Consider the following 14311-nt stretch of genomic DNA (forward strand, 5'->3'; position numbering starts at 1 on the left):
CGCAGAGCCAGCAGTGTGATGGGCACAGGGGGGAGAATGTTTGGAAAGTGTTACGTAATAAAACCAGCAGAATGATCACTGTCGAGGCTGGAAGATGGGTACGTGAGGGTTCCTTTTGCTCGTTCGTCTACTGAATATTTCCATAATAGGAAGTGTTTTAAAAGTTACGTGAGCAGAAGTGAGCAGCACGTGGTATCCTTGAAAGCGTAACAGGTACGAAAATGGAAGAGAAGTCTGTGGTAATCATTGGGTGATAACCGGGATAAAAAGGATGAAGACTCTAGAAAGCTCACGTCTGTTACTTGTGAGGAAGCGTCTGTTACTTGTGAGCGCTTCGTAGACTGCACAGGTCTCCGCACCCATGAGCAACTGCTCCTCAGTGTCTAATACAGACAGAACTTCCTCGGGAATGAGGCCATTTCCCAATCTTTTGTGTACTGAATGAGATGAATTTCCTTCGCCTCTAGGACCCTCGGGGCCCGCTGGAGTCATTCCTTCTCCACGTAGCCTTCCCCTAGACGTTCTCAGTTTGAGGTGTGTTGACTTTCTCCCCTGTGTGCCCCTCGTCCCCAGACGCTGAAGGACGCCAGCGACAACGCTCGCAAGGACTTCCATCGCGAGGCGGAGCTGCTGACCAACCTCCAGCACGAGCACATCGTCAAGTTCTACGGCGTCTGCGTGGAGGGCGACCCGCTCATCATGGTCTTCGAGTACATGAAGCACGGGGACCTCAACAAGTTCCTCAGGTAGGCGTGGGAGGGGGCTGCAGGAGGGAGCAGGCCTCCGTGTTCAGACGGCCTGGGCGTGAGGACAGGCACCTCCTGGAACTTTCTCTGGGGACAACACCAACACGTCCTACAGAGAAACAAACGGAGGACCCCGAAGGGATGAGGGACAGGAGAAATGAACCGTCCCACTTACTCCTTGGGGAAGGGAACCCAGTGATGCTTTTATTTGCCTTGAGCCGAGATACAAATGGAAGCCACCTGTTGAAGAGCATGAATGGAAAGAGCACGCGGTCCCAGTCGTGTGGGCTGGGAGACTGGATTCTTCCTCCTCGTCTGCTTCCGCGGCCATGCCCGCTTGGGTGGGTCTCCAGCCCACTTTGCCCCAGCCGCCTCGACTCCGGGTGGGCCTGAGCTGGACGCTCTCTATGTCATCCCTGGCTCTAACACGCTATTTTGTTCCAAACGTGGCCGCCTCGCAGCTTTGGAAGACTAGCAAGGGTGCTGCCTGTGGTGTCTTGGTAGGCAGTATAATGGAGGAGAAACAGGGAAGATGTGGGCCTCAGTTTTCTTAGCTGTAAAAGGGGTATAATAGTATCCACGTTAAGGACTAGTGTCAGGATGATTGTGATAATAGATAATCAATAGATATTGTCCCCACAGCCACATGGTTGAGGTATCTGCAATCCTAGGGATGTTATACCTCGTGTGTTATGGTGACATCTAGACCTCTCTGTCCTCCTCCAGTTTCTGGGGGCCCTGAAAAGGGCTTTCCACAGGAACGGGCTCCAGGCAGCCCCTAGAAAATTCAGAAACTGTGCGGTTAAAAAGTCCATCACTGAGAGAACAGTGGAAGGGGCTGGTGTACTGCTGTGCTTAGGAATGTCATCACACGGTTTGTACCTTCTGGATCTCTTTTACCAGGCTCATGAGTGCACGTGCAATTTAGTTGTCCTTTCCTGGGGTGGGTCGCCCTTCCCGGCCTTGCTTATGATTGCATGGGGGGAGGGAGTGCCAGGTGAGATTAGGAATATGCAGCCAACCCTCGGTGCTCGAGTCAGTCATCCCGATGCGTTAGCAGTGTCAGCAGTTTTTCTTGCAGGTGGTGGGAGGAGGATGATAGATTTTGTCTCTCAGATCTCATGTGAAAGGAGGAAAAGAAGCTGTATTTGGTAGCGGTCTAGCTGCTCACAGAAATATTTTTTCCTTGTTCCCAGGCTCTAGGCTACTTCTCTAATTAAAAATGGTGCTTTCCCAAAGCATTGCATAATACACCAAATGTATTCACCCAGATGCAATTAAATGCTTCTGTGAGCTCACACTGTGTTGGTGCGTGTATGTGTGTGTGTGCATATGTGAGCATGTGTGTGTGTGTGTGTGCGCGCGTGTGTGTGTGTGTTGATCCTTTCACTTTTGGCTTAGCCAACCTCTCCCTAGCTGTCCTTCCTGCTTCCAGAAGGAGCAGGCCCCTGATTCTCCCTGGGCATCTTGCACAAGGCGTGGAGCTATTAGAAATCACTCCCGTTTGATTTCAGAACCTGTCGAACTCTGGTAACAAGAGGTTTTCAATGCCAAGAATCAGGTTCTCAGGCACAATAATGCACTGTGAACTACAGTCCATCCTCCCTTTCTGGAAGGGAACCCAGCCCCTAAATGCCATGAATACGTCCCCATGTGTCATTGGCACTGCCCTATAAAGACAGATGTCTACAATTTCCTCTCACCCTTTTTATCCATCCCAAAGCCATACACTGAATACCAGCATGGCCAGGCCCTATGCTAGGGTGGCTGGGAAATGAGGAGTAACACATAGTTCTTGCAAAGCGATGCCGGTTTTTCTTCTGGAACCTCTCCAGAATTCCCATCCAACAAGGGGAAGTTAGATGAGGCTTTTGCAAATAATAACAGCTAATATTATTGAGACGTCTAAGCATTTTAAATGGTTTATCTTATATAAACTCAATAACCTAGTATTACAATTACTCCCATTTTACAGTCAAAAAAGGAAAACTGAGTCACAGCTGAGATTCAAACCCACAGCCCCTGGCTGCAAAACCCAGAGCCTTAAGGTAGCCGGGGAAAAAATCAGAAGGAAGGTAGCATGCTGTGGAATTCCGGAGCCAGACCTTGTGGCTAAGTGCTGACTGTAACCCACACTTGGAAAGAATAAGCCGAGGAAAGGTGAACAGCCTCCCTCATTAGAAGCCCACTGAACCTTCCTGCTCCCCCATCCGGGGTGCTAATGGTGCTTTTCCCCTTTTAAGGCATGTTCTCCTGGAAGAGGTAAAAATATGTTTTTATTTCCACGAGCTGCAGGGCAACCCGGAGAATGAAGCAGAGGGCTTTTGCGTGAACTTTATTTGTACTCCTCTTGAGAACTTGTTTAGAAGACTTGCCTGCCCTCTTTTTACAGCAGGATTTTCTGCTCAAAGGCGTCTCCCATTAAAAGGAGTCTTGTTCAAATACTCAGAAGCAAGCAGAGGAGACAACCGGTTTAAAATGGAGAAGCCCGCCCCAACCCACACATAGTGCTGGAGAGGGCAGAAGGCACTGGGGGGCTGCAGGCTCCTGGCGCCTTCAGAGGCTGAGGCTGGAGCTTGGGGGTTTGTGCAGGGGTGGCCTTTGGCATTGGCCTCTAACTCCTCCTCTTCTCTGGAGTCTTTGCAATGGATAGATTCTTAGAAGGGTCTAGAAGCCTGGGGCTGAAGTAAGGCTCTGGCAAGTGAGCAACAGATTACCCTCTTTGATCTCAATCTGTGAGGATTACATCCTGGCCTAGATATTTGTCTGGATATTTCAGGATTTCTCCTCGTTCACGTGTTGTTCTAGGTCTCTCTGCTGGTGTCGAAGTCACAGCGAGGGCTTTGTCTCCTGTGATCAGTGGAAACACTCCCCCTTGCCCCTGCCCCCTCAGTGCTGGGAAGAACAACCTTTGAGCTATCTTTAATGCTGGCTTTCCACGAAAGGCCACGAAGCTCCGCACAGCAGGGTCTCAGTTACCACTCCTATCGATGAGCTTAGGAGGGTGCAGTGGGTACCCCCACTTTACAGAGGTGAACCGTGCTAGGACCTCCTTGCGCAAAAACAGGAAGCTCCTCCCTGGGAATGGTCCAACCCAGATATTTAGATATTTAGATACAAGAGACCTACGAGATCACCCAGCCTAGAGCCCCAACCCAGCCCTTTGTCTGTTGGACTGATGGGGAAATTACAGACTGGACAAGTTGAAAGTCTTTCCCAGATCCTGGTGGGAGCAAAACTCTCCTCCTCCTGGTCCAGTGCTTGTTCTCTGAGAATACAAGAATGAAGGATTTGGAAACCCAGCAAAGGGGGAATCACTGGGGGCTGGAGCCAGGAAGAAGTGGCATACACCTGCAGTGAGAGGCAGTCCCACTGACGTGGGGCTGGCCGGTGCAGGGAGAGGCAGAAGGGGCAGGGTGTTTGGGGACAATGCCGACCCTTTCATTTTTCAAATACTTGCACAGCTCCACAACCCTGCAGGTGGGATTGTCCACTTTAAAATCGATTGAAAATCTTCTATATTGATTTTGAGTGCTTCCAGCTGTCCTGAAGGAAATCTTCTCCCTTATTTGCTTCTGGGAAGGAGCAGCCCTTTGACCGCTCCACCTCAGTTTCCAGAAGAGAGGGACCCTTTACTCTTTGCCCTGCAGCACCCCTTCAGGCCATGAGGGGACACTGACACCAGTCTTGGCAGGATTCAGGAGCGGGGACTGGAGGGGCTGAGGGTGCATCCCTAGACTGGGAGGCTCCCCTCCCGGAAGCATGTGCAGGGTTGAGATGCCTTAAGTCATCACACGGCTGGGGAAAGGCCAAGTGCATAAGAGAGAAGAAAAAGAAGATACAAGATACCATACTCCCCCTGCCCCCGCCATAGCGTAAAGAATAAAACTTGGCCCAGTAAAAGAATCAATGTGTTGTGTTTCCAGAGCTCCTGCACAAGTGGAGCTGGAGGTTGGGGGAGGGTTGGGCAGGAGGAGATGGGATTTTCCACAGTGAATGAATGTCCAGGCTGAGGGGGACCTGGGATTCTGCTCGGGTGGGCTTGGGGGAGACCAGGGCAGTTTGGAAACCCTGCCCCGCCACAGAGCTCTGGCCCTGGTGGGGGCACGCTGGAGGCACTGGCCTGGGTGGGGGTGCTCCAGCTGCAGCTTGTAGCTGGGAGGGGATGGCTGGGGCTCCCACTGGGGCATGATGACCAAGAAAGCCAAACTCCCCCTCCATGTTTTGGTTTTGGTTTATTTTTATTTTTGTTCACATATTTTATGCCACTGCTTCTCAGGGTCAGGGGCTCTGGCTGGTGCCTGGCCCCATGCTAGCTCTGGAGGCCCTAAAACACAGAGCTGTGTGTGTGTGTGTGTGTGTCTCAAGAAGGGTACCATGAAGGCCCACATGGTCCCGAGAATTCTAGATTTCCTGGAAATTGAAGCTTTAGGGGTGCACCTGTGGATGAAGCATCTTCCCCCACTCTTTAGCTAAGTCAGGCAGCCCCAGCAGCTACTGGGAGACAGGGCCCCTGGAGGAAAGAGCTGGGACTCCAGCAACACTTCTGTGTCCTCCGCAGGGCCCATGGGCCTGATGCCGTGTTGATGGCCGAAGGCAACCCGCCGACGGAGTTGACCCAGTCCCAGATGCTGCACATCGCCCAACAGATAGCTGCAGGCATGGTCTACCTGGCGTCCCAGCACTTCGTGCACCGAGATCTGGCCACTCGCAACTGCCTGGTCGGCGAGAACCTCCTGGTGAAAATCGGGGACTTCGGGATGTCCCGGGACGTGTACAGCACTGACTACTACAGGGTGAGTGGCTGCGCCCACCAGGCGTCCCCAGGACCTTCTTTCCCTGGAAGTCCTTCGTATTCACTTGCTGGGGCTGCCATAACAAAATGCTGCAGACTAAGGGGCTTAAGTAACAGACATTTATTTTCTGAAGGCTCAAAGTCCAAGGTCAAGGTAATGGCCAGTTTGCTTTCTCCAAAGGCTTCTCTTCTTGGCTTGCAGACAATGCCTTTCTCTGCGTGCTCACACGGTCTTGTTGCTCACATGGTCTTGTTGCTCACATGGTCTTGTTGCTGTGTGCACATCCCTGCTGTCTCTCTCTGTGTCTAAATTTCCTTGTCTTATAAGGACACCAGCCAGATTGGATGAAGTTCCACCACAGCCTCGTTTTCATTTACTCACTTCTTTAAAGACACTATCTCCAAATACAGATATATTCTGAGATACTGGGGGTTAAGACTTCCATGCACAAATTTGGGGGGAACACAGTGTACCCCATAAAACCCATCCTGCTCTTTCTATGGCTCTCCAGAGTGGTGTGTGATATCTCCAAGAAAAAAGCCCTCATCGTGAGGGTTTTCCCAGGGGAGCCCAAGGGCTTGGGGGAATCCCTGGTTAGCATGAGGTTAAAGGGTTTTGAGGTTTGTATTTGATTCTGCAAAATTATGCCTGAAGCCTTTGTCTGAGGATGTGGCTGAAGATGAACTTGTTCACATAAATAATAGCACCATAGACCTTGGAAGTTCCCACCCAGAACCATCTTTGTTGAAAGTGGGTTGGCTGATGGCCTTTATGAGATGTAAGAGGTTCTGTCCTATGTCATCCTGACTAGTCCCACTTCTGGCTGGCTGGGATTCTACCACTGGAAACACTAAGGGCTAGAGTTCCAGAAACAAGTCAAATCCCCTGATTACCTGGAACTGGTCCCCTTGGCAAGGTGGATTTAACTGAGATCTTGGAACTTGGGTAGGAGAGGAAAAGGACATTTCTGGAAACCTCGAAGTCACGATATTGAAAGTGGAGTTTTGAAGTGGTGTTCCACCACCTCAAACCCTCAATTTGGTTTTCCTATGGTTTTGCTTGATTTTCAATGGCAGGGGGAGAGAATAGGAAGGAAAAGGAATAAGTGTGTTGTGTGTACATAGCCTAAGAAGGTAAAACGTATAACTCGACTGGCTTCTGTAAGGTAGGACTGGCAGAGACAACGTCTCTCCTCACCTTTGTTCTTCCCTTTGTGATTTATTTTTGAGGAGCTTTGTTTGTTTCCTATGCCCCTCTCTGCAGCCTTACTCACTTCTCATGCCCCTGCGTTTTAGTTAGGCCAACATCACCACAAGTAGTCTCAGAAAATAAATCCAGTGCTTTGCTGCATATTCTTCCGTAGATTGTTTTGTGGGGTTTCTTCTCGTCATGTTGAGAAGCATTGTCCACAGTCTGGGGGACAAAAAAGAGTGGAGACCAAATTGAAAAGGATTCTCTTGGGTGTGTCTGTAGAAAGCGTGAGTACGGTCTTAACTTCAAGTGTTCTAAAGGGAGCTTCAAAGCACCTGTGCTGTGACGAGTCTAACGATGACTCGTCCATTCTGGATAGCTAAGATATGGTGGGAGACTTTACCTACTGATGGATGCACTTCCACTGTTAGCTCTGTTCCTTTGGTGGGAGGTGGGAGGTGGGGGTGGGGACGTTTCCCTGTCCCAAGAGATGAAGAACTACACGAGTGCTTCCTAAAGAAAAGCTTTGCAGATCTTGATGAGCATTGAAGGGAGAAGCTTATGGCCCAAGCAACAGCTTCCTCTTTAGCATTAAGTTAATAAGGGTCTTAGAACACTTGGCACAAAATAGGTACTCAACAACTCCGTTCAACGTTATCATGATCCAAATGGATAAAATCATGCTTTATTCCCAAAGCCACAACTGAGCCAGGTGGAGTCCAATGTCCTTTCCTGTAATCTCTAGAAAAAATAAATCAGAGGAACAAGATAGAAATGTTCAACAGTAAGAAGATAAATCACCTGATTAAAAAAATAGGCAAAATTTTTAAGTAGAAGTGTCTCCAAAGGAGATATACAAATGGCTGATGAGCACATGAAAAGATGCTCAACATCATTAGTCACTGGGGAAATGTAAATCAAAGCCCCATAGAGAAAGCACTTCACACTCACTGGGTTGCTGTAATAAAGATAGACAATAGCGAGTGTTAACGGGAATGTGGAGAAATCAGAGCCCTCGTACTCTGCTGGTAGCGATGCAAAATGGTGCAGCCACTTTGGCAAATGGTTTGGCAGTTTCTCCAAATGTACAACACAGACTCATCATATAACTCAGTGATTCCACTCCTAGATATATTACCTAAGAGAACTGAAATCATTTTTTCACGCAAAAACTTGTACACAAATGTTCGTAGCAGCATCATTCATAATAGCTAAAGAGTGGGAACAACTTAAGTGTCCATCAACTGGTGAATGGATAAATGAGACGTGGTGATCCGTGCAATGGGCTATTATTCACCAGTAAGAAGGAATGAATGACTCATGCTATACCACAGATGAACCCTAATGCAACCGTTATGGTAAATGAAAGCAGCCAGACTCAAAAGATCGCATGTGTGATTCCACTTGTATGAGATGTCCAGAATAGGCAAAGCCATAGAGACAGAAAGTCAACCAGTGGTTGCCAATGGCTGGGAGAATGGAAAATGAGGAGTGACTGCTGCTGGATATGGAGTTTCTTGTTGAGGAGATGAGAATGTTCTAGAAGTGTATAGTGATGGTGCTTATTTAGTATATTGGTAATTATGCTAAAAACCACTTAAAGGTAAGTATTACAGTATATGAATTATATCTCATGTCTTTAAAAGAAAGTCTAAAAAGGACAATACTAGCAAAATAGTGACCATTATTGTGAACATAAGAAGTTAGTCTGGATTATTTACACCTTAAAAAGTACTGTCATTTTATCTTCCTTATACTGTTATCATTTATTAAAAAGAAAATTTATCATTTTTTAGGTGACATTTTCCTGAAGTACTTTTTTCTGAATTGATTGGAGGAAATAATGCTTCCCAGTTTCTTTGTTAAACGTTCTTGGAACTATCCCAGTAGTTAGCAAATGTGCTTCACCTACCACATTTATGTAACCCCATCCCCCACCCCTCTCCCACCATGATCACTGCTCAGTAGCAGCTGGGGGGGGGGCTGTATGTTCACTTGGCTATTTGTTGTTCCCACTAAGGCTGAGGAAGAAGAACCAGCCTTACACTGGCCCTCTGCTCTAGGTGGGGATGGGCAGGAGGGGGTAGGAAAGCAGATGATGTATATTCAGACCCGACAATTTGATAGTAGCCTAGGAAAACAAAGGATGGCTCACCTTTGGTTCCATGAAACTATTTATTATCCTAGAAGTCATTTGTAGAACATTTTTGCGTATTAAAACTATCCAAAGCAAATCAGCGGGCTCTGTTGTGTTGGGTTGGTCCAATGGACAGCAGAAACTATGGCCGATTCTCCCCCGAGCCACAGCGCCATCTTGCAGTGGCTGTTTCCCAGACCATTCTTGCTTTCTCATGAGTTATCGACCAGTTGGATCGTCTCTAAGCTCTGCATACTCCCCTTCCCTTCATGGTGTCTTTTCACCCTCTCTGTCCCTGGAGCTGGGGAACGTGCCTACTCTAGGGCTTCAGTTTCTCATGTGCCAGCACCTTAAGTAAGTTTTTCTTCATTATTCTCCTCCTAACCTCTCCAAAAGCCTGCGTCAAACCCCAGGGTGAGGAGTTGCTTGCTGTCGCTGGTGTGGGCTGTCATCGCCAATGTTAAAAATCTCTTCCGCCACAGCAGTGGGGGAGGATTTTTGTGTCAGCCAAGGCTCTCGAATCTGGAAGGATGGTGATTGGTCCTGGAGTCAACTAGGTTGAGAAGTAACATGTCGTTCATCTTTAAGCAAAAGCCAGTCCCACTGGCAACCTGAGCCTTCTGCTCGTGGTGCCGTATGAGCAGCCTTGTGGGGTGGCCACAGCTCCGCGCAGTCCGTGGCAGGAGGGGCACGCGGCAGCTGTTCATCACAGGGGAGCTGGCAGCACCAGAAAAGGGCTGTCTTAAGGCTTCCACCCTGTTGCAGCTGAACTAATTATATCCTCCCAATGAAGGGAGAAATCGGAACAGTACATTTGCATTGCAACCTGCCTGATATGGGGGGTTCAGAATTACTCTAGCATTTATGTCCTCTGAATTGTTTTAAATAGCAGCTCCGCAGTACCAGTCTTTTATTTAGTTTTTATTGCTTCCCTCCACTGGCAAAACCTAGCATTTCAGAAACATCTGAACCAGATTTCTGTGACATTCTGCCGGTCAGAGACCTAGGATCTCACTCTACTTGGTCAGTACTGGGCCACTGTGGAGCCACTGAAACTTTTCTCACGTGCACTTTGGTGGTTTTCACTGTTTGGGTCCAATGTGTGCTTACAATGAATGGGATCTGTTGGTGAGGAGAGAGCCCTAAAGATCTGAAATCCTAGCTTTTAAATCTTGTTCCCCTTTGGGCTTTAGTTTCACACTGAGGTGGTAAGAAACCCTGTCCTTTAATTCATCTTCCACTTAAAGAGAAAGAAGAAGAAAGCAGAATAGGCAAATTGATTTATGGTAGACATTTAAGATAGCAAATGAGTAAGGGTGCCTGGGTGTTTCAGTCATTTAACAGTCTGCCTTCAGCTCAGGTCATGGTCCCAAGGTCCTGGGATCGAGTCCTGCATCAGACTCCCTGCTAGGTGGAAAGTCTGCTTCTCACTCTGCCCCTTCCCTTGCTCATGCTCTCTCTAGCTCTCTCTCATGTACACTCTCTCTCCCAAATAAATAGATAAAATCTTAAAAAAAAAAAAAAAAAAGCAAATGAGTATACATTGGCTAAGCAAGGCCATGGTCAGAATCCTTAAGTATTCAAGTGATACCAGTGACAATGTCCAAGAAATCATCTTCAGTTTCTCAATACCCGTTTATTACCTGCAGAGAGAAAAGAAAATGGATGGTGCTGAAATCAGCTGATGTAACAAGTAGTGAGAAAACCTGATTTGAACTTTAGTACCAACTGGAAAATAAAGTCCTCAACCACAGAGACGAGGGGAAGCCTTACGTAACTAAAGAGCCAGACAAACACATGAGAAATAATCAAGAGTTAACTCCTCATGCCTTGGTATTGAAAATGACGTGTTTGTTTTTTATGGAATATTTTTATGGAATATGAGCACTTCTAGATAGATTAATTGATAAGTAGACTGATTGATTGATAGATCAATCTTGAGTCATTTCACGAATGTTCTCAGTGGGTTGTTGTGTAAAATACCATTGTCATTTCCTCTCTGAAGAACACCACTGAACCTCCCTGGTGAATGCCTGCTAATTCTTAAAAGGCAATTCTTGTTTCGTCCCCTCCCTGACTCCCTCCAAGCAAAGTAATTGCTCACAAACCCTGATGTCTCCACACATCATATAAGTAAGCAGTAAGCGTAGTGATTTGACAAACTTATGCATTACACTATGCTGTATAGCTGAAACAGTGTATGTCAACTATACTCCATTTAAAAAAAAAAATGCATCTCACTAGGGACACCTGGGTGGCTCAGTCAATTCAGCATCTGCCTTCGGCTCAGGTCATGGTCCCGGGGTCTTGGGATCAAGTCCCACATCGGGCCCCCTGCTCAGCGGGGAGCCTGCTTCTCCCTCTGCCTGCCACTCCCCCCTGCTTGTGCTCTCTCTGACAAATAAATAAAATCTTAAAAAAATGAGTCTCACTAATAAATGCATTCTTACAAATAAATAAATACATAAATACATAAATAAATAAGCATTACAGCATAGAGCACATTGCATCATGGAAATGTGTTCATATACGTGTCTTCTCATAATACGGGAGCAAGGAGAGGACAAGTCTTACATGTCTTTCTACCTGTAGAGACTGCCCCTGGGCATGGCACATAGTGGGTGGTCCACGCATGATTGCTGAATAGGACACGTATTAGGAAAAGCCTTTATGAGTGTGACTTTTTCGCCCTGTAGAATTAAGACGATACTCAGATTTTTAGAGATGGGCCTGGCCCTGAGACTAGGAGCATTGGCTTCAGGAAGTAAAGGTAGGGATATAGGGGTGTCCGGATCTCCAACCATTTTTTTTTCAGGAGCGATCCCACAGCTAAAACTTATTTGCACTTATACTCTAGTAAAGAAAAACAACTTCCTCTGGTATACTCTGCCTAGAACCTTTGAAATCAGGCACATTGTCCATTTCAAGAGGCAGCAAAGTCCCTTCCTGAAAGAGAAATGTCCTCTGTGTCATTAACTCTTCCTTGTAGACACCATTTCCTTCCTTTCCCCCTTCGTATATAATACACAATTACTCAGTGTCCACATGAACAGTTATAGACCTTTCTATTTGCCTTTTGATTGAAGTAGCCGCAGAAACTTAAGAGCTTATTTATTTCATGAAATCATCTTCAATTTATGCTTCGTACCCCACTCAGAGAGAGCACAGTTCAGAGGAACCTGTCTGCTGGGGAGAAATCAGAACATTGAGTTCAGACGAATTCTATATTAAACTGGATTTGCATAAATTATTTCAAGATTCTAAATTGGCTTAATTTGTATTCAAGCCTTCCTAAGAGCCTTTTACATATGCTTTGGCATCGCAAAAGGGTGGGTGAATGTCCTTGTATGCGTTCATTCATTTTTTGGACATGCATGTATGAAGCAGCTACTCTGTGCTGGGTGCTTTGCTAGATACTAAAGGCGTCCAGACAAAAAAGACACGTGGGCTGTGGCTCCGAGGAGTTCTTGCACATGCGATAATGTGATAATTGCTGTAATCGAGACGTGTACCCTAAAGAGGAGGCCACCAGCCTACTTTGGGAAATCACAGTAGGGTTCGCAGAGATGTGACATTTGAGCAGGAATATAAGATATGAACCCCAAATTGTTCTATTGGCAAGAGGGCCCTGGCCAGGCGGGGCGGGAGACGTGGTTGGCATAGGAGGGAGCTATGAAAAGAGATGAGAGTGTAAACATCATGGTGTGTGGCCAGGGAACGGGGGCTCCTCTGCCTGCGACCTTTGCATGCAGGCTAACGAAGTATGCTGTTGAAGCGATTATCAGATTTCGTAGGGACCTGTTTGCCATGCCAGAGCCTTTGGACTTGGTCCTTTTGGCAGCGGGGAGCCACTGAGAGATTTTATGCCAGAAAGAAACATGTCAGATTGCATTCTGTCAGCTTATGAAAATAGATCTGCCCAACAGATCCCCAAATCCCCACTCCTGTAGAGTAGAACAGCGTCTCTCAAACTGGGTCCCCAAGCTGTCAGTGGGTGTTTGCCAGCAAAAGAGATCCATGGTCACCAAGCTAAGCTATCATTTTCCTTGCTGCAGAACTCCTCAGAGCCTTTAATCTGTCACTATGCCATGTGACCTTTCAAGAAGCGGTAAGGAAAGTGCCCGAGGCCAGCATGGAGGAGCTGGCCTGCAAATTCTTTGTCCAGATCCCTGGTCCTATTCATTCTGGTGAAGACTGTTTGCAGGACATGGAATAAATCTCCCTCGCATTTTCAGTCTCATGAGTCTTTTATTCCTGAGACCACTAGCCCTTCCACTTTGTGCATAGAAGAGCTACCTGCAGAAATTAAGTAAGCTGTTAGGTGCTCTGGGAATGGAGGTAGGCCATACTCATCGGCTCAGATGGGCCAGCGGGACTCTGATTCCTCCAAGTGCTGAGCGGCGAGCAGGTACTTCCTCCCACGTCTGCCCTGTTTTTGAACAATCAGGCTTCAGCTTTCTCACACTCATGATATTCCATGTTTTTTCATCACTCAGAGCAGAGCCCCTTAAAAGGGAAACTGGCAACAAAAAGTTAGGTGCGTTATAGAGGAAAGAACATCGGACTGAGGTCCTAAAGATAAAGGTTCAAATCTACTTTCTCTTTTCTAATCTAATGCTTCTATCAATGAAGAATGAATTTAACCGAGGGTAGCAGTATGCTACGAACAGTGGCTGAAGCAGATAGGGAGTCATTTTCGCTTACATGACAAGGAGTTCACAGGTGGGCAGCTTCTGGTTGGCTCCCAGGCTGCCCGAGGTCAGAGCTGTGGACTGGCACTTGATATAGCCTTGGTCTTTTCCTCATGGCTGCAAGATGGCTGCAGCAACTCCAAACACATCCATACTTCACTTAGAGGAGGGAGGCAGAACAGTTTCAGGGAGCAGGTAGTTTCTCCTTGCATATGTTCTTCTCATCAGAAAGTAAATCTTTCCCAGAACATCCCCTCTGAAGACTCCTCCTTTCACCTCCCTGGTCCCAGATGGGTCAAGATTAAGGACTGAACAAACTTGTAGAGATCAACAGCTTGTTGCTGAACACCTAGACAAAACTTGGTTTCTACTACAAGGAAGAAGGAACGAAAAGATTTGTGACCTTTCAATAAAGGACTTAAACAAAACTGTGATTCTACTGCAGAAAAAAAGGAAGCAAAAGTGAATGGCTTTGGAGAGAATAAAGAAAATTATGCCATTCTCACCTTATGTACCCTCATAGCCTCTGTTTCTTTATTTGTTTTTTTTTTATATTTTTTTATTATATTATGTTAGTCACCATACAGTACATCCCTGGTTTTTGATGTAAAGTTTGGTGATTCATTAGTTGCATATAACACCCAGTGCACCATGCAATAAGTGCCCTCCTTACTACCCATCACCAGCTTATCTCATTCCCCCACCCCCTCCCCTCTGAAGCCCTCAGTTTGTTTCTCAGAGTCCATAGTT

At 46.9% G+C, this 14311-nt stretch overlaps 1 protein-coding gene across 2 annotated transcripts in view; it reads left to right on the top strand.

Annotated features, from left to right (window-relative positions):
• NTRK2 (neurotrophic receptor tyrosine kinase 2) overlaps window positions 1-14311 on the top strand; it is a 319588-nt gene that overhangs the window by 253456 nt on the left and 51821 nt on the right. For both annotated transcript variants that reach the window (XM_044391113.3, XM_057305572.1), the window contains 2 exons: window positions 574-746; window positions 5308-5542. In XM_044391113.3, the coding sequence (XP_044247048.2) occupies window positions 574-746; window positions 5308-5542 (408 nt within the window). The remainder of the gene's footprint in view (window positions 1-573; window positions 747-5307; window positions 5543-14311) is intronic.

The sequence above is a fragment of the Ursus arctos genome, unplaced genomic scaffold, assembly GCF_023065955.2.
Source record: "Ursus arctos isolate Adak ecotype North America unplaced genomic scaffold, UrsArc2.0 scaffold_33, whole genome shotgun sequence".
NCBI classification, from domain to species: Eukaryota; Metazoa; Chordata; class Mammalia; order Carnivora; family Ursidae; genus Ursus; species Ursus arctos.